At 40.8% G+C, this 23947-nt stretch overlaps 2 protein-coding genes and 1 long non-coding RNA gene across 9 annotated transcripts; 1 reads left to right on the forward strand and 2 right to left on the reverse strand.

The window, feature by feature from the left end:
* Positions 1–26: 26 nt before the first annotated feature.
* On the reverse strand, positions 27–6351 carry triobpa (TRIO and F-actin binding protein a). Of its 6 annotated transcripts, none has more exons than XM_056763076.1 (13): positions 6277–6351; positions 5181–5252; positions 4449–4481; positions 4089–4157; positions 3793–3882; positions 3586–3695; positions 3013–3439; positions 2673–2901; positions 2499–2595; positions 2080–2230; positions 1372–1485; positions 667–753; positions 27–502 (listed from the first exon to the last, which is right to left on the reverse strand). In XM_056763076.1, the coding sequence occupies exons 1-13, from the start codon at positions 6322–6324 to the stop codon at positions 341–343; spliced, it is 1689 nt and encodes a 562-aa protein (XP_056619054.1). In that variant the 5' UTR covers positions 6325–6351; the 3' UTR covers positions 27–340. The 6 variants fall into 6 exon arrangements, 5 of the variants coding, with proteins under 5 accessions (XP_056619054.1, XP_056619048.1, XP_056619071.1 ...); XM_056763070.1 differs by having other exon boundaries at positions 4449–4505; XM_056763093.1 differs by lacking the exon at positions 6277–6351 and adding an exon at positions 5682–5766 and having other exon boundaries at positions 29–502.
* Positions 5013–23673, forward strand: LOC130433344 (uncharacterized). Of its 2 annotated transcripts, none has more exons than XR_008908565.1 (3): positions 5013–5150; positions 9458–9571; positions 22530–23673. It is a non-coding gene; the product is annotated as an uncharacterized LOC130433344 (long non-coding RNA). The 2 variants fall into 2 exon arrangements; XR_008908566.1 differs by having other exon boundaries at positions 5070–5192.
* On the reverse strand, positions 13593–20144 carry dla (deltaA). Its single transcript, XM_056763040.1, has 11 exons — positions 18785–20144; positions 18376–18675; positions 18204–18264; positions 17863–18120; positions 16997–17057; positions 16626–16756; positions 16129–16298; positions 15824–16040; positions 14899–15730; positions 14577–14811; positions 13593–14469 (listed from the first exon to the last, which is right to left on the reverse strand). The coding sequence occupies exons 1-11, from the start codon at positions 18836–18838 to the stop codon at positions 14464–14466; spliced, it is 2325 nt and encodes a 774-aa protein (XP_056619018.1). The 5' UTR covers positions 18839–20144; the 3' UTR covers positions 13593–14463.
* Positions 23674–23947: the final 274 nt, after the last annotated feature.

The raw sequence follows: 23947 nt of genomic DNA on the forward strand, positions 1-23947 counted from the left end.
TGTTATGTATGTCTTTTTATGGAAGGGGGTGTGTTTTGTAATTACATGACATTCAAATTTGGTACATTTTCACACGTATTTCGCATATCAACTCACTTGATGTATAAAATATTTTCATAAACCATAACTATTATACAACAACCAATATTTTGTAACTTAAATATCAGTTCTTATAAGGTTAAACTTGACTTGCAGAGTTACATTTCTAGCACCACAACTGTTTTTTTTTCCGGAAATAAGCTTTTTAAAGTTGAATCAATGACAGGTCTGTCTCTTTCAATGTAAAATTCTGTTTGTACATGTACAAACCACCATCCTAACAACTTCCTAATTAGTTGCCTCATTGGTTGGTGCTGTTGCCCAGGAGACCATCCTCCTCCAGAGTAGTGCTGGTGAGTTTGAGATGTTCTTTGAGAGCATTGATCTCTCTTTCACTGTGGCCTTTCAATTCACTCAATTCAACGTGCACTTCCTTGTAGCGCTCACTCAAGGCTTTATTTTCCTACAGAGAGAAAAACTGATTGTTAACATGACCGATTAATGTGTGTGTCAGCGACAGCCAAATGTCAGTGTAGATTAGTCCCAAATGTTTTTTTCCATATGTTTATAGTAAGGAACAGTGAAACAGATACACATTTAAGTGTGTGTTATTAACGGATGTAGTACCTTTATTAGAACCTGAACTTCTTTCCTGAGACAGCCGATCTCATTGTGGAGATACTCCACCTCACTCTCCTTCACTTTCAGTAACATCTGTAGAAAAAGTGAAAACTGAACTGCACAGTTCACTTATAACCACGTAAAAATATAGTAACCTCATTATGACATGTTGTGTAGGACCTTCACAATGTCCTTTCACTATTAATAAAAATGCAAAAGTTATTTATTATTGTAAACTATGTCACTGCAATCCTGTAAAATAATCTCAATACCTGCATATTTTGGGTACATTATAGATTGATTAAGTATCACCAGAAGATGGCAGTGTTTAGCTACACTAACACTAGTTCATGTCTGATGGACCGCCCTCTGTGACGTCACTACTGTTAAGATGAGAAGTTGCGGCGTCCCCAAAAAAACTTGATGCCGCGCCGCAGGATCAAACAGGCGGATGACATCAAAGTACCGCGAGAGCGTTTGAAAGCAAACTTTTTATGGTTTTTCTAATCGCTCTCGCGGTGCTTTGATGTCATCTTCCTGTTGCATTTCTTAAAATATTAAGAAATGCAAAATTAAAAAAATGATGTCTTAGGAAATATCATATTATTGCTACATTATGCGTGATGTGTGGTATGTTTGTATGTATGTCACCTGACATTATCCTCTCTGAAATACTCAAACTCTTCAAAGGGTCAAAGGTCAGCACCTCACCTCTAACTCAGAGGTGCTCTTTTCGTAGCTTCCAAGGGGAACAACTCCTGACCTCTGACCTGTGATGAAGGATCGCATGAGACTTATCTCTTCTGTCAGACGTGCTTGCAGTTCCTGCAGGAACAAGAAATGTTATTTTAAAACATCCAAACAAAAACCACACACTGCTAACCCATTCACAGCAATGGTGAGAAGATCTGGAATCAGTTTTGCAGGATTTGACTAATGGTAACATTTATAAGTTGTACGAACTAACACAGACAGCTAAGAACAATGAAACAGGACGCTGTCTGCTGAGACTTGCAGAAATCAAGATCTTTTTCCCCTCTGACTTATTCATATGTGCTGTAGATTTAAAGGTACTCTATTACAGCAGATTTCTGTATTTGACTTCACAAGTTTCTGACATCAATTCATGATGGAATGATCCCATCGACATTTATGCATTAGGTAGAGGCTTTATGCAAGTTTTGCGGTGTGTCGATTAACAATGAAGTGTGTTATTTTTTGCTTATTCGAATACAAAACTGAAATAAAGGAATCTGTAAGTTCATTCTTTTAGAAAAAAAGATTTGTTGTTTAAAATTGCAGTATTTGGATTCTAGAAGTTCAGGTTTGAGTTCCGTGGAGACTGGTGATATGTTGGAAAAACAGCTTCATCCTCACTCCGTCAGCTTCTCTCCTCTTCCTCGGTTCTTCTCAGTTTACCTGATTCTCTTTGCGGAGCTGCTCCATCTCTCTTTCCTTCCGACGGATCTCTCCGTCTCTTTCGTCAGCGCCGCGCTTCAGCTCCACACACTGCTGCGAGTAACGCTCGGATAGGCCGCTTACCTCACGCTGAAGAGAGATTGACTCATGCCTGACACACACACCAGCACACATACACAAATCAATGTAATGTTAAACTGAAAATGATTGATGATTGATCAATATTCTGCGTAAATGATTGACCAATTGATGTCTTCTTGTCCATATGAAACTGTCAATCAAGCTTTATTCCATACATTTACTTCTTAGACAATTAGTTTCCCCTTCTGTCCTCTCAATAAAAATGACAAATGATAGAAGTTTCATGAATTGAAGAAATGTGTGTAAAGTGGCAAACTGTTGTGTAGATGTCAACTTACAGCTGTTTTCTTATTGACGGGTCTGTTGGCTCTTCGCCGCCGTGTCGCTTAAGTTTCTCGATCTCGTCTTGATGAGCTTTCCTCAACGCCTCCATAGCTGCAAGAAGAATGATGATGAAAATAGAGTATAAGTAAGTTTTTTTTAACATTCTTTAGCACAAAATCCATATTAACCTTGAACCGTATTGTGCGCCTCCTCTTGTAGGATTCTCTGTTTCTCTCTCTCCATCTCCCTGCGCTCTCTCTCGTGCTCCTTGAGTATCTCCTGCAGTCTCTCTTTGTGCTCCCGCTCCACCTGTTCCAGTTTAAGAGCACATGGAGCATCAGGACCGCAGACACCTGCGGCGACTGCCGCCATGCGACCCTGACGGAGAGCGTTGATATGTTGCCGCAGAGACACAACCTGCAAACAACAACAGGAAGCGATGGTCAAGTATTAGCTATGAATCAAGATCACACAGAAAGAAAGACAAAGCATATAACATTAAATCAATATGCTTATCTATTGTGTCACCTCTCGCTGAAGATCCTCATTTGACGCTTCTTTACTGCAGGAACCGTTTGGTGACAACTGTTTCAATTCTCCATACGGAAGCTGCTCGAAATCCTCCCACTTTCTCTCAATGTCCACCCCTGTCTGAGCATTCGGAACCTGCGGCTGGATTTGAACCGCTGGAGTCACTTCACCCTTCTTAAGCTCGACCTTCTCCCATGGGTCATCACCGTCCACGTCCGACACACCCTTCTGAAACCACTTGGTTCGGTCCTCCAGGCGCCTTTCATGCTCCTTGTCACGTCCCTCGCCGGCCTCTCTTCGATTGGTTAAAGGCGAAGACATCATGTCTGGTCCACCGGCGAGGTCGTGTTGATGTCGGGGCGAGGGAATGGTGCGGCGGGGTGCGTTCAGGGAACCCGAGTTATCACTGATGTCACTGTTGTCACTGAGAACAGAGATATGTATCAACTTCCTGTTCACAAGATAAGCGGAACCAAAACATTTGAGTCAAATATCGATAGCATTTGGAAACAGCCACCATTAAATTATAATAAGATTCATCGGTATCATTTGTTATGTTTATCTCCGTACAGGATGCTTTCTACTGAACCCCTGAAGGAAATTCTGCTCCTCAGTATGTTGATCCAGTTCCTCCTGATCCTGGAGGTCGTGGCTGAAAGGGTCACCAGCCCGTCATGCATCTACAAACCAAACATATCAATCAATTTAAGACCTAAAACTCAAGTTTTTCTAAGGTAAGAAATACAAACTTGGTGACCATCAAAGGCGAGTTCTTACATGTAATTGAAGCCCATAGTCTTTGTCCGCATCAAATTCCTCCACACTCAGACAGTGATGTAAATAAATCTCACCGTCTGCCTCATCTCTCTACAAAAGCAAAATAAGATATTTTCTCTATAAGTTTCAAGGCTTTGAAATGCAAGAAATTATAATTCCCAGTATGTAAATATTACAGTTGCACTCTTGTACATCTGCTAAATACAATACAGGACATGTATGAAAAGTAGGGGGTTTATGATACTGTATACTATAAATAGAATAACATCATAAGGTAAACACATCTTTTATCTCACCTTCAGAGCCTCAGCGTCTCTATAGTATCTCAGTTCTGAATCAGTGACGACAAACCAGTACTTCCTCCACTACACAAACACATATGTTACTGAGAAACATCAAGCACATTATAGCTCTATATCTTTTGCATGATATATCACATTCTTATTAATTTGATTTTCTATTAAAATGATATTGTACAATTTTAATAGAAAACACACATACAATTTCATTTCATAAATCTACACGAACTATTAATATTATTATTATTTCTTTAAAGAGTTTAAGTGGATTTAGATGAAACCATATCTCTGTCATAAGCATTCAACAGTCAGGCAAAGTTTCAAACATATGGACCTAGACAAAACTCCTTCACTAACCTCTTCATCTTCATCCAGCATACACATCCATCCCTTCTCGCAGTGCAAAGAGTCGAGCTGGAAAGAAAACTTGCTTTACTTATACTAGCATACTATTATAGAGTTAAACAATACAGTAATCCACATCACGAGACATTCCAGTTACATTCCAGTACTCACACCTCCGAGTGCGCGACATGATCTACTTGGGATGAGTGCGTACCCAACATTTTCTCAAGTATTTTTTAAACACACGAACAGACATTTCAACTTACCGACATGAGTATCCGGTTGTTGGCATGAAAAAGGGAAGAAATTGTGATATTTAGTTGCTCGGTACAGGTTGTGCACTCGAAGTGCTCATTCGCACACAAGTCCACTTGTGCATTAAGTAGATAAGTTAGCTTTTTAAAAAACAGTTTCAGTACCATTAAAATATATGTAAACTAAAGCTAAATTGTTCCTGTGATAAGAGATGCGTCTTTGACAGATCACGTGACCGCAGGCTTCCGCGAGCTGCTTGGCAGTTTGACGCATTAAGCCTGCGCTGCACTGTAAACTTATCCAATTCACACAAAACATTATCTAAATACAGACACATACAGGTTCGTATCTATCGGTAGATTTCATTTATCCTCCGTTAATGGTCTTAAAATCCGCTTGGTGTTCGTGCGTTCTGCTCCTGTACATGAAACTGGATCCCTCAGCATTGGTGAACCTGCGGTGAGTGTTCGGTGACCGTTAGCGTCATACCTGCATCCGAGGGTGAGCTCCGTGTGCCCTGTTTAGTGCCCTAGTGCTGTCTTCATAGATGTCACTGGACCTCTGAGACATGTGCAAATAAATACTACATCATTAAAATCACAATATTATGATTTATAATGCCGTAGCAACTACATATATTGCAGATTTTAGCTAGGGTGTTAATAGGGTTGCCATGGCGTTGCTATGCTAGTTTTATGCTTGTTTATGTCAGTGAGGTAAATTTATATTATCAGTCCAACACAATTATTATTTATTATTTTGTCACAAGAATAGAAAGAATAATTTGTGATTATTTTAGAGGCATTACATAGTAGGCCTATTGGTTATTCGTTTTTAATATGATATGTATCTATAATAAAAAAAATATTACATTTACATTTATGCATTTGGCAGAAGCTTTTATCCAATGCGACTTACATTGCTTTATACTATACATTTTACATAGGTATTTGCAATCCCCTGGGATAGAACCCACAACCTTGCACTTACCACAGGAAAGCCAATTATATTATATCACAATTAATTAATTATTGTGTTGTTGAACCTTGTATCCCTGGTGTTAACGCTAATTATTAGCAATATTATGCTTGACTTGGCAAATATTACCATCGAATAGAATTAGGGCTGTGCAACCATTAATCGCGATTAATCGCATCCAGAATAAAAGTTTGTGTTTACATAAAACATGTTTGTGTACTGTGCAAATTAATTTTGAATTTATGAACACATACACACATATATATATATATATATATATATATATATATATATATATATATATAAAATAGAAAATGTAAAAGAAATGTTTTATGTATATATAAATAAATACATTTAAGTAATTCCTACATGTATATATTTGCATGATGTGTATTTGTTTATATTATATGTGTATAAGTCATATATTATGTACAAACACAAACTTTTTTTCTGGATGCGATTAATCGTGACTAATCTTTGAACAGCCCTAAACAGAATGTTTTTAAGACCTCTTTTGCAATTGCATTAGCTAGAGAATTTAGGTTTATCAGCACATGTAAAAAGCTAATAACCGATGCCAATGAGAATGGAAATTAAATGTATGCACCTGTGAGTGGCCTGATGCAGTGCTACTGGTGTTTGATGCCCCTTCCATTTCTTTCCCCAGACCTCTCCTTTCTTTCTCTCTGCGATCTCGTCCTCTCTCTCTGCCTCTGCCTCTCTCCTCTGAAACCTCATGCTCGTATCTTCCATCCACACAGCTTTAACAAAAAAAAACGAGAAGCAAGGTTTACTCCATCTCTCTCTCTGTCTCTCTCTCACACACACACTCACACAGCACTTGCTTTCACTGAAATGGTGCGTTTGCTATATAGACTAACTATTAAATGATTAAATGTATAGCAAATTTCATAATCCATAGCGATCAAGACACATGTTTATAAAAAAAAGTTTGTTTGTTTCACTTGAACCAGAATGAGTTTCGAAGCAACATAGTTGATTACTCTTTGATGTTATTGGTCTTAAGAGACACACGTAACTATCTTTTCCAACCAACTGCCAGCTTTTCCGTTGCATTAAATGCATAAATCTCTTAACCTGCTTATTCTGACCTGTTCTGATTGTCTCTACGTGGACTTCGGCTCTGCGGTCTCCGTCTTATTATTACAGTTTCTTCCTCTTCAGGGTACAGCTTACATCGGGGAATATCTGCTATTATCACATAGTCCTCTATAGTCATCTCTGGCACTGCTGGTTGGCTGGAAGATCTGGTGTTTTCTGAAAGAATTAACGCCTCCAAGCCTCGTCTAATGTTGCTTCTGCTCCTGTCCATGAGGGGTTTGTTTGTCTCTGCATTTAATGCTTGAGATTTGGGCGAATCATTCGGGTCTACCTGATATTGACCCCGCCTCGATTGGGAGATGTTAGGTGTCGATGCAGGAGAGGTGGGGCTTATAGGGGAGTGGTTGGAGTTTTGTGAATGACAGGACTCTGATCTGGATTGTTTATCTGAGATATCGGAGTAGGCTCCATTCCCATCAGTATTATGTTTTGACCGACTTTTATTTTTAGGAGTGGAATGACCAGTGTTGTAGTCTCGTTGAGGGGTTGAGGAACCTTGGCTGTTGTAGCCGTTGTTAGATCTGCTGTTTCGACTGTTTCGTCCACTTGATTTATGTGAGATGTTGTATTCATCGTAGCCTTCAGGTGGAGACAAATCACGAGTAATATGACCGCTCTTTCGGCTGTTACGACCGCGTTGACGACTGCTGTAGTTATGTTCATTAGAATCACCATCTACATCCGAATTGAATCCTTTCGACCAGCCATTTTTGTACTCCGAAGCGTCGGATTCTGCCGAGCTGGCAATCGATTTAAGATTCTTATACAGCTTTTCAGAATCAAGGCTGTGCCCGTAGGAACTCTGGGAGGGGCTTCTTCTGTGGGTGGGGCTGAACGAATCAACATATTTGTTCGATCTTGAGCTTCTTGAGGGGGAGGCAATATGAGAGACTTCGGAACCTCGCCTTCGCGATGGAGTACATCTCCCGGACGCTTGTTTGGAGGACGTGTGAGAAGTTCTGCGTCCATGGTTGGTGGAACTGCGACGATGGGATGAACTCCGGGATTCGGCCTGTCTTTGTGGCGAGACGTTCGTAGATCTGGGACTCCCAGAGCGAGGACTTGCACGAGACTGGCTGTCGCCACGTCTGAAGTTTGAATAGTTCATGTGCCGCTGAGGAGACAGGCCGCTTATGGCCTCATTGCTGAGATTGTTACAGTGCCTCCTATAGGACGGCAGGCCCAGGTCGGGGTTTCGGAAGGGAATGATGGCTTTACGCTCGGGACTGCAGTTGGCAGGCAGAGGGCGACCTCTCTCATAGTGGCGCACTGGAGCGCCGGCGTCATCTCTTTCTTGTGAAAGAAAGCGACTGGCTCTCTTAAAAATGGCAGTAACTCCATTTTGTTCCGTTTCTCTTCTGTTCTCTGTTTGGGGAAGACATGACATTGACATGATTGATATGTTTTTAATTGTGTTAAATACAGCACATAATGATTCTGCATCAGATCAGTTCGTAAAAAAATCAATTCTTCATTTTGTGTGAAACATTGATATTAGAACAAACACAGAGACCCAACATTATAGATGCAGAAGAGTGCAGAGTGACTTGTTGGAGCAGAATTAATATAAAAAATGAATGTTTTATTAAAAATATTATTTAATACAAATATTTTACATTATACTTTAGATTTCTGATATATGGCATGCCTGTATGTATGAAATATAAAATTAGTTCATTTTTGCAAGACATGATTTCAAGACATGAACCCTAACCCACATGTGAAGCCAAGCATAAAGTGAAGAAGATGATTTTTTACCTAAACAAACTTTATATACATATATATATAAATTAACATATATGTGTTTCAAATAAATTTCCATACATCAGATTTCTGCATACTCAGATTCCTAAAAAGTAGAATATAAGAAAAATAGAATATCTGCCGTGAATAATATTAAACATCAAATAAAGCTTCTGATGTTAGATCTCACCGGTTTGCTGGCTGACGCTTCCTTTTCTGCTTCTGCTTGTGCTTGTGCTTCCTCTTCTGCTTTGCATTTCCATCAGAGAGCCACTTTCTGAACGCTGGAGAGCAGTTTCCAGACGCGTCATTTCACAGCTTCAACGATCAGATTCTTCCTTTAAACTCCTAATTCCTTTACACTTTCTGAGATAACTTTGTGTTCTCTTGTTAGTACCTACAAAAAACACACAAAAGAACTTCAAATACTCATGTCTGGTCACATGTGTACAAAAAAAGTATGCTTCAATTGGATTTTATATAGTAAGTATACTTTCAGTGTACTTTCAGTACTACTTATCAACTAAATTTGACCACTTTTTATCTTATAAAAGTAGACTTTTTGTTGTAACCGTAGTACACTTTGAATACACAACTAGTTACAAAATACATTTTATTTATACTGGAACTATGCCATCATACATATCATATAGTTTACTATTTAAATATTTTTATGCACTTTAGGTATACTACTATGTTCCCATTCTATGCATTTTTATATAAAATAAATAACTGTACGTGAAGTAGACTCATGATATTCTTAAAATTTTCTGTCAGCATACTAAGTTTACTTTTGAGAAGTTCATTAAAAGTCAATTGTAAGTATGTACTGATAAAATGTATAGCCTAAATGCACTGTAGGTCACATAAGCGGCTGCCAAATGTATAAATGTTAACGGTAGCCTTTATTCTGTCACTTTAAGGAACGATGTAATGAAGACGTCTTCTTGAGGACACATCACCACCTTAATTTTCCTGATTGCAAGATTGTGACGGAATCCAAGCGGCCTTGAATAATTTACATCACTGAGGTGAAGGTAGAGACTTTTAACATCTAAATACAGCGATAAGTGCAATCGTAGCAGGATCTGTACAAGAAACAGGATATTTTAATGTAGCTCAAAGGTTAAGCAAGTTCCTCAAGGCTTAAAGGTTAGATGGATTTCATGCCAGAACTGAGACACGCTAAATCAAGTGATAGACCGTAGTACAGTAATGCAGTTTAAGACCAATACACTTTTAGAGGATTATAGAGATGGTACAGTATAGTTCAAAAACTTTGACGTTCCCACAACTCTCATTAAAGTGAGTTTAGTAATACATTACATGCATCTTTCTGTGCAAGCAATAAGCAACCAGCAGAACTATAAATTAGTGTATATAACGGCATTTAAATGTAAGAACAGAATTAGACTTCCACACGTATTAAAAACGCATCACAAACCTTCTTAGTCTCCCCAAGAACCTGCTGTTGTGCTTGCCAGCGTCTTGTATCTCTCCTTCTCCATCCCATCTCTGTGCTGTTCCCTCTCTTGTCTTTCGCTCATTACTTTAGCACCGGCGGGTGTAACTCAAGCTCTGCCTCTCCTCATGATTATTTCATCACACCTGGACTGTTCCCATTGCACCTGCGTCCTCCTTCTCATTCTCCTGTTCCCAGTTTACATCTCTTCGTCTTATCTATGGTCTTTATGTCCAGGTCTACTTGTACCATCTTTTGCTTCCTACTCAACTGTATCCATACGGTATGTTTTACAACATTCCCATGTTTCCAATATACAGACGGATAAGCCAGCGGAGGCAAGATGAGTTCTCACAACTTGTTTGGAAGCGATTGATGAATTCACGATTCATGACTGCTGCTGTTTTGGGTTTTATCGTCGATGTTGTGCTAGAATATACTGTTACAGTCTGTTCCCTGAGGACTTTACATGATCGGCTCATTAAAATGCAACAGGATCACAGAGCAAACCTCTTATTGCCTTCTTTCTTTTCCATGAAGTCACATCCACGCTAACTCAAGCACTAGTGGTAATTGAAGAAAACTTAGTCTTGGGTTGTTTCTTAAGAAACGTACATTCAAAGCCATCTTTTAGATGCATGAAAGTATGTATTTAAGTTAAACATTTCTATCTACTAAATCAAATTAAATAGAAATTATTTTTGACTTTGTTTACAGACAATGACACTTGACCTTAACACCAACGTGAGGACGTTCTGAGCGGTTACCGGGCATACTGAGGATACTAAGATGTTCTGATTGGTTGCTATAACATTGATACATGGTTGATAGGACGTTGCTAGGTAGTTGGTATGGTGTTCTTGATGATAACTAAGTTGTTACTTACACATACGAGTCAAAAGAGCTCACCACATAGTAACACTAAAAAATTCCGGGTTGGTCCATATGGTTTGGAGCCATTTTCAATGCACTGTACGTCTATCGGATTTGTAAAATATTTTTTATATGTTTTGTCTTTATTTGTACAGCTTAGTGAGAGAGAGGAAAGGAATCGAAGTCAGAGAGAGAGAAGGGGGTGGGTTTGGGAAGGACCACAAGACAGGAATTTTTTATTTTATGCATTTGGCAGACGCTTTTATCCAAACAACTTACATTGCTTTATCCTATACATTTTACATAGGTATGTGCAATCCCCTGAGATCGAACTCACAACTTTGCGTTGTTAAAGCAATCCTCTTACCACTGAGCTACAGGAAAGCTTTTGTATCTTGTGAATTATTCCAGACTATATTGTACACCAGCACTTGTAAATTGATTGACATATGTATACTTCAGGCAAAGCGATTAATTGCTTTGTATTGGAAAAGAGTAGAAATGCGGTCTATCACAAATATTTATTTCTGTTTAGCTATGGAAAAGATAGAATATACCTGAAAAGGAAAACTCTCATCTTTTGAGAATATTTGGAAACCCTTTGTATCCTTTGTTCTAACTTGGATCTAAGTGAGATTGTAAACTTGGTTGATGGTGACTAGATGACATCATATTGAATGTATCAGTATCCTTCTTATTTCTTTATGTCCCCCCTACATTGTTATACAATTTGTATATATGACTTTTCTAATTCTCACTATTGAACTATATAAGTTATTTGTATCAACCTGGGCTAATTATTTATTTGATTATATAACTACTTACATTTCATTTTGCACATGTAAGTACCCTTCTGGACATATTCTTCTGACATGTCAGTTGTTTATTTGTTCTCCTACCTCCTTTCTACTTAATGAATTTTTTCGCCTTTTCTTATTATTATTATCAATATGCAAAAGAGATCAGAATATTTTCAATTTGTAAAAAAAAATCATTTTGCTATCATGAGTCATCTCATTAAAAAAATAACAATAACTTTTTTCATTATAAAAAAGTAAATGTAAACAATAAATTTAAAAACCCTATATGTTTTGTGTGTAATAGCGTCATTATGGGTAATTTACTGGAAAGCTTTTAAAGATATATTTAAAGATATTAAAAAGCGACATGTATGTCTCCTGGCAGTCTACAAATACTGTTTTAATGTAAAACAAATTGTTGCGTTAAATTGCAAATTGGGATGTAAAAAAGACATTGGCAAACATTGGCAAAGACGTGTGAGAAGCTGACTAAACAGCGTCATGCAGTTAATTATTGATCTTGGGATTAAATATCTAAATAAGGGGAAGGGCTCTATTGCAGGGTGATGTGAAGTAGTTTAAAGTTACATTTAGATGTGAAATATCAGAGAAGACACGTGAGATGAAGGTCTCCATTGTGTCTCTCCGCCACGGCCATGTGGGGTCTAGCTGGTGTTTTCTGCCTGCAGGACGCTTTGACTCAGGAGGACAGACAACATCTGTCGTTTTGTGCCTCCTCCCTTTCCTCCATTCACAGGCGCACACTGCCTCTCCCAAATGGTGGCCTTTTGTATCGGCTATTGTCCCCGGCTACATTGTGAGGCTGTGCTTGTTCCCCCGAGTCCCATTGATGAGTGTCGTAAGAGACCTCGATCATAACTCCTCTGAACTTTTCCTAATGTTTATCCATAAAAGTGTAACAAAAGAGTTCTTGTTCTCTACGTTACATTAGTGTTAGGATACCTCACAACTCTGACAAAAATCAAATCCATTTCTCTTGACTTTGTTAAGCATAACTGGACAACAATAGTGTTCAACAGTTTTCCACCTCTTGTGTGATTTCACTCTTCAAATTAAGGGAGAAGTTCCCATTAAATCACAGTTTGGAGTGTGGAGTTTAGCTCTTGCTTACGCTTTAGACAAACTGAAGACTTGTAAATGTCCTACAGCTATTTGACAGAGTTTCTTAAAGGCTTCTCTTTTGCCTTGAATGTGGAGTAAGGCGATGAATAGCCCAGTATGGGGTGACCGAGAGGCCAGAGCAGATGTTAATGATTAGCTTGGTTCTCATCACTATAAAGAACCGACGTTCAAACCTTTCCCCCGTTTTCTAAAGAACCATCTCTAGTCATTACAGAGCACCACACATAAAACTCATAAACAGTGCAACCAGAAAAAAAATGGAATAAGGCACAAATTTGGCTCACGACGCTGTAGAAGTTGTTTTTCAATGGCATGTTTCCTATTTTGTATATTTTCAAATGAAAACTATGACAGTGTTCAAACAAAAAATGTTTTTTTTCAAATAAGATGTAAAGTTCAGCGGCTTTAATGAAACAATGCATTTTTTTCAATAGTTCATAATCTTTATTTGGAAAAATAATTTAAGCTAAAACTTCATTCTGAGAAAAAGGATCAAACAAAAGCCTGTTAATGAAAACAATGGCGTTAATAACATTTTTGCAATCCTTCTTTAAATAACATTTTCTCAAAACATCCCAGCAACCCGAAGTGCCTTTGCAAATAACAGGAACAACGTAAGAAAACATACAACTTAAATAATCTTAAAAACATTACAAATATTTAGAAATACAACTTAAATAAAAATAAATTAACTTAAATCATACAGCTCTTATTATAAAAAAGGAATAAAAAACATACAAACAAGGATATTATTTAGCATCAACACAAACATACTTAGGTCAAAAAACAACTTACATACATATTCTAAACCATAATGCAAAAAAGCGGAGGCTTGGAAGACTTTGAGATTTTTTGAGCACAGTGATCAAGTATTACATATAGTTTACACTGGTCATGTGACAGGATATAACATCATGCGACATTTAACCCAGTGCAGATAGGCCAGTATGGCTGAACACCGTTCTGATGTAGTCCCTTGTACACTGACTTGTGGGGCCAGCAAATGTTGCCAAAATATTGCTGAAATGTTTTCACAACTTTGCCACGGTATCGGCGAGACAGTCGATGGCAAAAAAATGTTGCGACACATTTCTTTTAAACTACTTCAACATCATTAATGTTTGGTGCAGTTTCTGTGCACAGTAAAAGTCTGTGGGAATTATTGGCGAAAAAACAGCAAATGTTGCCAAAATATTGCTAAAACGTTGCCACGACGCTGACACAGTATTGGGCATCACATGGCAAAACACTGCGACGCTATTCTCATATTCTTTCCTCTTTCTGTCACATTTCCCCAAATGCCATTTACCTGTGATGAATCCAAAAAAATATTTAAATGGACATACATTGTCCAACACCTTTAAAAATGGCTTTACAGGTAAATTTTACAACTACATTTGAAATTGTAATGACACTTCTGCCATCATTAGCATTTCCACAAGTTTCCAAGCCTACAGGCCACAACCGCCTGTGCCTCTTTCAGTACAGAGAACCAGCTCATCCTGAATATCAGTTAATCAGTCCTAGTTTCTCAGCAGCAGTAGTCACAAGGTGGGACGTTTCCACCTAAGGGTTCAAGCAGCAGCATATTCTTAGGGAGTTCAAAACGTCTCCCATGGGACACAATGAGCATCGGCCTCCTGCAGGCTCATTACACCTGAACAACAGAAACAAAACAAACGGTTAGTTTTCAATTTGGATCAGTACGTAGCTATATGTGAAACATGATATATTACAAAAATTGTTTGTTTTGACGTCACTTACCTCGGTTGCAATTACACATTCATCTTTCTCCTCCGACATCACCATGACGGATTTGTATTTGGTGTCGACACAAGCCGACGTGGATGCCGATGCACATGCCGACGCACATGCTGACTCGGGATACAGCGAATCAGAATGCTTTGCTTCCGAATACTTTGATTCTGAGTATTTCGACTCAGAATACTTTGAATCAGAATACCTGGATTCTGAATACTTGGACTTTTCGGACGCATCGCTGTAGAGAAAAGAGACAGGAGCACATCAGTAAAACAATTCTGGGGCCATTTGGTGGGATTCTAAAAGGTCAATGAGGAGTATTTACCTTTTCAGACGTTTTCTCCGTTTCTCCTCAAACTCGCACGACTCTTGCAGCGATTGGCACTTTACGTCCTCACAGCTGTCGGACAAGTCCTTCGCTGCCATCTCCTTCCCAACGTGCTCCAGTTTCACCTCATGTTTCACTTCGTACTTTACTTCCTGCACCAAATTATAGTCTGCAGGTCCGTGACGTGTTTTATAGCTCCTCTTTTCAGTGCACAAACTCAGGTCGTCGTGGTCGCTGTGAAAGTCGATCTTCTTGTTGATGTTCTTGAGAGGCGCTTGCGTGACAACGCTCACTGAAAGATCTTTGTCGCGGTGAGAATTGTTCGTGAGGTTGTTGATCGTTTCGTTCTCCCCGTTAGCGACTTCCTCCTCTCGGTCCCGTTGACGCTGCTGGACCTTTGAACGAATGCAGACAACCAGCACGGCACAGGCGACCACCAACAACAACACCAGCAGAACTCCGGAACCCACGGCGGTCCAGGGAACGTCGCCACCTATCTGGGAAGCTCTGTCTGGAAGCAAGAACTGACAGTTGCGTCCTCCGTATCCTGGGATGCATGCACATACGTAGCGGTTGTTTCGCTCGTGGCAGGTGGCGCCGTTGTGGCAAGGGTTGTGTTGACAGCGACTGTTGACAGGTGAGCTGCAGTTCTGTCCGGTGTACCCAGGTTGGCATGTACATATGTAACCGCTGGCCCCTTCCTGACAGGTTCCACCATTTTGGCAGGGGGAGATGGAGCACTCGTCACCGACGCCGTCGCAGTTCATACCTGTAAACCCTTCCGGACACTGGCACAAGTAGGAGTTCACCAGATCTACACACCGTGCACCTGTGGGTTGAAGTAGGAATGAGGAAACGTGAGCAAATGTTGCAACGAATCATCAATCTTGCCACCAAAACACATCTTGAAGATGTTTCATACCGTTTGAGCACGGACTGGAGGTGCAATGGTCGATCTTCTTCTCGCAGTTGAACCCTGCGTATCCTGTCGGACACTGGCAGAAGTATCCACCGTCTGGGTTGTCTGCACAGCGTCCCCCATTGAAGCACGGCCCGTCTGAGCATGTCATGCCACTAAGCTCGCAGTTTTTGCCATAGAACCCAGGTGGACAGGTACAGCTGTAGGTGTTCTCCATGTCCTGTTAAATCATAAAAAGACATGGTAAGCTCAGAGTTCTGAACCTGAAAACATATATGTGTGTGTATTGCTAATGGTGATTCACGTACGGTGCAGCTTCCTCCATTCCGGCAGGGGTTGGCCGCGCATGCGCTGACCTCAATCTCGCAGCTGGCTCCCGTGTAGCCTGGCCGACAGGAACAGGTGTAGCTGCCCTGACCAGTGTTACTACAAGTGGCTCCATTCAGACAGGGCTTATGATGGGTACAGTAGTTCAGATCTGGAAAATACAGACAAGCGTGTGTTCAGCACATGTGGATTAATCCATCTCAAAGCAGCGACAAATGGCTGCTGGACCGCAGCTGGACAGCTGTTGCTTTCTTAGTATCATCTTTCTACCTCTCCACTTTTCTTTTCATCTTCTTGTACCAAAACATGCTCCTTCTAATTCTTGATGTTTCTGTTTTTTTATTTTGAACATTTTTGTATTTTTATGCTATTTTACACTATCGGCATATCTTCGAAAAACACTTGATCATTCTGTGTTTTGAGGCAGCATATTTTTTTAATGTTTTGTATGCTTTTCTCTCATATCTCTTCTTCTCACCTTGGTTGCAGAATAGTCCGCCCCAGCCTTCCTGGCAGTTGCATTGCCACGGCTGCTGGCAGGTTCCATGAAGGCATCCTGGGTACCGTATGCACTCGTCGCAGTAGCGGCCTTTAAACCCGACTCTGCACCTGGTAGAGCATCCAAACAAATCATCAGATTAGAATCCTGTTCTGCATTCACAAGTGAAGTGTGTCATTTTCTTGTTTGATTAAAAATCAAACAGGTTTCAAACATGTTGGCACTCAAGTTGAGCCAACGTTGTTGTACTGGAATGGATGCTTTGTGGTGGTAGCACTGCTTGTTAAAGTTACTTACTTAAAGAAGTTTTGCATATTACAAAATTGAATTGAATCAACAGATATACGTACTTGCACTCTCCAGGTTTCTCGCAGAAGCCATGTTCCTCATCACATCCCGGGAGGCAAATTGCTGAAAGAAAAACATAAAACTACACGTTAGGACCGTGGAATTGCGCCATGTGCAATTTGTTCATTTTTAAATCTTATGAAAAAACCTACGCACTAAATCCTAACTAAAAGAGAAGTGGGGGTCCTAAACCTATTAGCTTCAACTCTTACCAAGAAAACGACAAACATCTCCTAATCAGCACTGAGGAATTTCTGATTAACACATGACTACAATAGGGCGCTCAAAAACAAGGGGACCCTTCTTTCCACCCTCTCTTTGCTGGGGGTCAAAACTTTTTTCTTTCTATCCGTGTGCTCTCAATGTCTCCGGGTAGGGAAGATAAGAGTGGACAGCTGGTGTATACGCGGCCAGCGGGCGACAGCTGCTCCATTGTCTCCGCGCTCCCGGCAGCTGCCCACTTCAAACAATACCTCCCCTCCGCCAGCCAATAGGCGGCCGGCCCGCTCCGGGAGCAACCAATCGGACGCGAGCATGTAAATTTATGGCACGCGTGAGATTATTCCTAAACTTTCCTCCTCCCGAGTGGAATAAATAAAGTGATGTGTTGTGAGAGTGGGCTGGAGGTGGGGTGTGAGTTTGGGAGGGCGGGGGTATTAGTTACAAGTTGCTCGTAACCGTTAACTTGTTCTTTTTCTATTCCCCTTCCCGTCTTTTTATAACTTAAACTTTCAGATTTTTCTAAATAAATATTAAATAATTTAAATAAATTAAACATATTTTCAAACAAACAACATTTCATTAAAAACGCAGTTTGATACACGATGTTTACGATGTTAATTGAATAATAAACTATCACGTGACTTACGTTCCGTGCAGTAATGGCCCTTCCATCCGGCGTCGCAGATGATTTCACCGCGTTCTCCGCAGGTGAAATGGCCGAACGCGTCGTCTCTGGGACGGCAGAACACGGAGCATCCCTCGCCGTAATAGTGCTCGTCGCACACGAAGCGGTAAGAAAACTTGAGCTCGGTTCGGCCCACGCTGTGGAGGTCTTGAGACCAATCCTCACCCACAGTCAAATGACGCTGCGTGGTCATGGTACTGATGATGCGCTCCGGGTTCTCTGTAAAGAATCAAGATCCGAAAGTTTAGTTAAACAGATATTAAAATCAAATATTGTTATATTTTTATGATCGGACCACTTACCTGTTGTGAGATCCTCTTTGGAATCAGCATGCACCGCTTCGATAATAAGTGAAAAAGTTCCCTACAAAACCCAAAAACGGAGCATTAGAAAACGAGCAATATTGTAAAAACATAGCAAAAGATGCCGAGGGTCTCATCTGTTGCATCAATAGGATATACTGGGGACACTCACCGGCCATGTGAAACCGAAATTCATCCTGATGGGGTTGGAAAAAGAACCGTCCTGTAAGCTATCTGGCACTTGGAAGGAGTTGGATCCCAACACGGGTGTAGCCGTGCCTCCGTAGGTGCACGGTGGCTCCGGAGATGCGTTGGGTTGATAGTGTTTCAAACAGATGCGGAAAAATGTCTTGCATTCGCACTGCTGGTAAGGGGAGGTCAGCCCGCCCCTACAGCAGTTCTTGTTGCCCTGCACACCCTTCTTGTTCAAAAACTCCTGCAACTTTAGCTCAAAGATGCCTGAACAGGACACCTTGAAAGAAACGAACGCATTAATATTAGACTTGTAAATATAAACACATAAAGCATATTAATGTCTTTTTATCGGATATAGTTTTAGAAATGAAAGATGAAATCCTTACCTGACAGAGCTGCATGTACAGGATGGCGAAAAGCAATAGTGAGTGGCGTCCCATGACGAATAAATAATAAATTAATAGGTTTTGCAAAGTCTTTGAGCTATTCGGCTGCTCCTCACCAAGGACAGCTTGTTTTAAAAAGCTTTTCTCTTATCCGTCTGATGCATTGGAAGAGACTTACTGGTGATATTGAGACTTAACGTTGTTCCGTTTCATGTCAAGTGCGCTCAAAACAATCCCCGGTTTCTCCCAAACGTGTCCCAAAGATTCCCAACAATAGAAAAGGAACGGAATGACTTGTTTAATTCCGTGCGAACGTCATAATCCGTGTGAAAGTTCAGATGAAGTCTCAGAAAACTCGTGAAAAAGATGCTTATAGTTCCTTCTTGGTCTGTTCCTAAACCAGGTTTTGTCACTTTCCCAACATTTCTTCTCACGTCCTTCTCCCACGGACACTGTGCGCTTGTATCTGGAGGGAGGCCGCCTGCCGCCAGTTTTATACGGGGTGCCACATGCCGTGGTAATAATATGCTAATGTGCTACTACCCCCAATCTGTCCCACGCTTCACAATGCAGCTCCCATGCAACAAGCCCCAACCAACCAACCAGTCTCCTCCAAGCAGCACTGCTATGCGTGCGTAAAAACGCGTCTATAATTTACAACTTGGGGTTATCGTTTGCATAGTAATTAATATAACAATAAGGTGATAGAAAGAAAAAGTAATTAAGCGTATTTTAGTTGTTAAAAGGTTCTTCCTTTACGCTATCATTGATATTTTGTGTGCGTTTTCGCGTCCAAAGTTGGTTGCGTTGGTTCATTTGATAAAGCAAAAAAAGTTATTTTCATCTTTATAAAGAAATCTCAGTTTTCAACTAATCTTTTGAGAGCACTTCCCTTTGCTTTTCGTCCTTCAGCGGTTTTCCTGATTTGTATCTAAAAAACATTCCTCATGCCAACACTATGTGTGTGCGTGAGGCAAACTCACAAAAGAATACGCATCATTTGTACGGAGGCCAAATTCTCCACTTGCTTTTCCCTTTTCCGCCTGTGTGTGTGTGTGCTATACGCGTGCAACTCTACTGTGAAAGAGCGCGTGTGTGTGTGTAGTCTGGTGTGTGTGCGTGTGTCTGTGTGTGTGTGTTGCTCGCGTGGCCATCCCCGGGGCACTGCTCTATTGTGTGCCCGCGGAATAAGTTTGCGCTCAGCTGTATGGTAATTCAGGGAGCACCTGCGCTGCCGTCCTCATAATCGGCCGATCCGCGGAGCCCCACAAAAACAAGCAAATCGCCTCCTTATCGTTCCATTCTCAGGACCCCATTCAAACAAATATGTGTTTGTTTTTCTTCGTCTTTTGAACCTATCTGATGCCCGACTGTTTGCCTTACATTAAAACCGGGTACGGTTTTACCCAAATGTTTTTTTGTGAAAGACAGCGATGCCTTGCGCGTAATTGGGGGGTGGGGGTGGGTAGGGGGGTCTTAATTTGGTCGTTTATTTAAGTGCGATTTTCTTTGGCACAAAAGCTTGCGCCTGAGGTCCATAGTAACAAAACACAAGTGAGACAAATTACATCACTGTGTTAAGATATGCTTTGAGCGCTTTCTGTATTTCAAAATCAATCCGGCACCAATCTTTAAACGAGCCAACTTCTGACATCATCAGAAGGAAAAAGATATTCTAGCTAAAACTTTGCTCTGTCTGGGGAAACGGGGTGGGAGGGGGTGGCATCGGTGAGCATGGAAAACAGCAGAAACTATGGAAGATGAATACCTCGTTATACGAATCACCTTTCTGGACTGTTTTAGAGTTCACCAGATAAAACATCATCACTTTGTGTTTTCAATAATAGTAAAAACAGTTATTGTACAATTTATGTCAACTAATGGTTGTTACATATATTAACCTAGGAATCGGATAATAGTAAAGGGAGTAACAGTTAAAATGTTAGTGTTGGTTTAATTGAAGCCTGCAGTAACTCAAACCCCTCTGGTATCACGTCGGTAGGACTCGCACTCCTCTTGTTCTTGCTTTTCTATGCGCTTTCGTTTTTCATTGATTGCGCGACCCCTCGGGGGACAGTCACTGAAGGGGGTATACGGTACGCCTTCAGACGCGACCAGACCCTTACAGGCCATCTGCCACTGACTAAACGCCTGTCTCCTCCCTCCCTCCGCCCGTGCTTGTGTGTGCGGGCAACACCCTGCGTCTAAATTGTACCAGAAGCATGTTAAAGAACCTGTAACGGTATGGGCCAGCATGGGCCAGATGGCGCAGGCGAAGCCAGAAGTGTTGCGGTCCCAGCGGAGTTGGACAGCACATGGGCGGCCGTGGGAACCTAAGCCCAGCTCGCATCACACGGGATCGATCATATGAAGTCGTGTGGGGATCACAATTAGGGGCTATAATGTTGTTTGCGACCTATCGATCGGCGAGGGCTTGGAGAATCCTTTACTTGGGGATCAATCTGATTTGATGCGCATGCACTGTGGCGCAAGTTAAGAAAGTGCATCATGGATGAAGAGATCGCATCTTGAAATGCGCAATATAAGGGCGCGCGTCTCTTTTAATTTTACAAATCACGTAATGAATGACAAAAAGCACGTGGGTGACTCTGGCACAAGGTGTTGATCAAACTACCTGTTGTGGATTGTTTCAGATCACATTACCCAGCTGCCCGCGGGCGCGCATGACAATTCACGCGCGCCCGGTTCCGACCACGAGCTCATTAAAATGCGCCGTTGCCATGGACGTGGTGGCCATGGACGTCGTGGCTTCTCTCCTGGGCCTCCCGAGGGGACACAATCATTCAATAATTACACGGAGATCCTCTTATTTGCGCCCGCGCGCGTGTGCGTTTGCGCGGCGTGCGTCTGTTTGTGGGTGTGCGCGAGCGTAAGGAAACAGGCGTGGACGCTTTTCTCTCGTTTGGGAGCTGACGCTTGTCGCGTGCCTGCGCGTATCAAAACACATCTGCTTTCGTGGGCTCCAGGGACTGATGCGCGCGTCCGGCCACCACAACATATCGACCCCCGTCTCTCTCAACGTATTGATTCGACAAGTCGTAGGCATTTTTGACACCGCAACGCCACGCTAAAGACACTTCAATTACACATTTGATATCACACAAAATATCTGTTTGTAGGATTCAAATAATAAATCACTTTTGTTGGTCAAATTCTTGTCAAACATTATTAATGTGAACTTGGGCACAATGAACTGTATCTTGTCCAATTTTGTGTCCTACTATTTTATGAGACCACTGTATGAATTAGGTCAGTGTGATATGTTTAATGTAGAAAATAAAATGATTTTATTGAAATGGATGAGCTGAGCTCTATAAAAAGCAGCCTATATAGGACTCACCCATTTTTGTTTGTGCAACAGCTGGCTACTCTAAAGAATCTAAAATACAAGATTTTAAATCATTACAATATCATGTTTTGGTCTTTTCGTTGTTGTTTTTTAGTTTAGCAACGTTATTATTCCATTTTAAAATGAGTAAAATAACACAAATCATAAGTAATTAAATAATGATGAGTTGTGTCCACGTGTTTAACAGTTGCTTACTTTTTAAAAGTTTAGGCTTTTGTTTTGAAAATGAAGCTCATAAAAGTTAGTTCTCTCCCTCAGTTGTAGCATCTGCCCTGAGGATGAACAGATGTAGGCACCTGTGTTTGGGGGCCACACATCCCCCATCCTCCTTTTCTTCTCTCTCTCCTCCCTTTTAACCTCCTCAATCCTCTTCAGAAGGGCCCACAAAAGGGGTAGAGGAGGACGAGGGGGGCCAGGAACCATACCCCCCGCTCTACACTTCCATCACCCCCTCAGAAACACATTCCCTGAGGACACGCACTCTACACCAGCCTTTGTCGTCCTCCAAACAGGCCCAAGTCGATTGTTCACTTCCAAACGACACAGGTGAGAGCGTGTGAGCATTTGAGAAACATTATTACTTCTTTTTTCATAGAAAGCCGAAGCTCTCAATACAGCACGGAGCATTACAGGAAGTGATAGGCCCGTGTAAGCCACCCTGGGCGTGACTGTAGGTTACAAGAGATTGAAGAGAAGTAATCACAGTTGCGTCCACACCACCGAGCACACTTCTGGAACAGAGTGTTGAATATCAGTCACGCCCTCAAAAAGAAACCTGCACGCAACAAAGATGGCAAAACAGAATAACCAAGATCGGCTCTTAAGACAAAAGCACGTGGCAGGTGTTGAGTGTGTCGGGGTAAGATGACGCTCGTGGGAAGGCCATCCTCACAAAGGACTTGTTTTCCATTAACGCGCTGATCCAGAGTCAGTGTTCCAGAGGCCTCCCCTGACGATTCATCCATCACGGCTCTCCATCAGATATGATTCTAGTTCAGTCATTCCACATCAACGACACGCATGATGCTCATGTTTATGTTCACCTTTTCAAGGAACTGCTCAATAACTGTCGACTTCGCTCTCACAGGACAACACAGACCGCTGTATGAATATAATTATTGACAGACTAATCGGCCGGGGTGATCAATTTAAGTCTGTGGGAGACTTTATGGCTGATAATTGCGTAGAGTAATCTGTAGATGTGTATCGTTTCAAAACGTTTAATTTTAGCAATTTTGGGGTACTTATTTGTTATCATTAGCCGACATGCAGTCTCCAGACGTTTTGGTGTTAAACAGTACTCTACACTTTTTGGTAGCTAAAAGGGAAAATTAGACAAATTATTTGTTACAGACACTAAAAGGACAGATTGTTTAATTGCTATAAATTGCTATATTTTCTGGAGATTTAGCATAAAAGATTTACATTGACCAACAACTGGTGAGCTTATATTATTAGATTTTTTTACAAATAATTTAAAGAATGAGCTAGATAACCCACATTAATTTAATTTAAGTGATGAAAATTTGATCAACATAAAAAAACGGAATAAAAAACGTCTTTACATTAAACTTTGGACAGTCAAAACTTCCATTTCTTTTGTGGTCTTCATCTAAGATAAGAGACCCCAAAAATATATTTTTAAATCATTTACACACCCTCATGTCTTTCCAAAGATGTATGACTTTTTTAATATCAGAAACTTGAAAATGTTCGTAAACAACTCTGATCTCCATTGTATGGACATAAAAACACTCATGAGCATTTCACAAAATATCTCCTTTTGTGTTCGA

Source organism: Triplophysa dalaica, chromosome 2 (genome assembly GCF_015846415.1).
Source record: "Triplophysa dalaica isolate WHDGS20190420 chromosome 2, ASM1584641v1, whole genome shotgun sequence".
Classification (NCBI taxonomy): Eukaryota; Metazoa; Chordata; class Actinopteri; order Cypriniformes; family Nemacheilidae; genus Triplophysa; species Triplophysa dalaica.

Excerpts from the sequence above, each read along its gene's own strand:
- triobpa (XM_056763063.1), bottom strand. The coding sequence starts at position 4,858 with ATGGTACTGAAACTGTTTTTTAAAAAGCTAACTTATCTACTTAATGCA. Across the intron at positions 3,440-3,585 it reads GGTTCAGTAGAAAGCATCCT|TGACAACAGTGACATCAGTG; the intron begins GTACGGAGATAA and ends CTCTGTTCTCAG. Across the intron at positions 2,902-3,012 it reads ATGAGGATCTTCAGCGAGAG|GTTGTGTCTCTGCGGCAACA; the intron begins GTGACACAATAG and ends TGTTGTTTGCAG.
- dla (XM_056763040.1), bottom strand. The coding sequence starts at position 18,838 with ATGGGACGCCACTCACTATTGCTTTTCGCCATCCTGTACATGCAGCTC. Across the intron at positions 18,121-18,203 it reads CAAAGAGGATCTCACAACAG|AGAACCCGGAGCGCATCATC; the intron begins GTAAGTGGTCCG and ends GATTCTTTACAG. Across the intron at positions 17,058-17,862 it reads GGGCCATTACTGCACGGAAC|CAATTTGCCTCCCGGGATGT; the intron begins GTAAGTCACGTG and ends TTTTTCTTTCAG.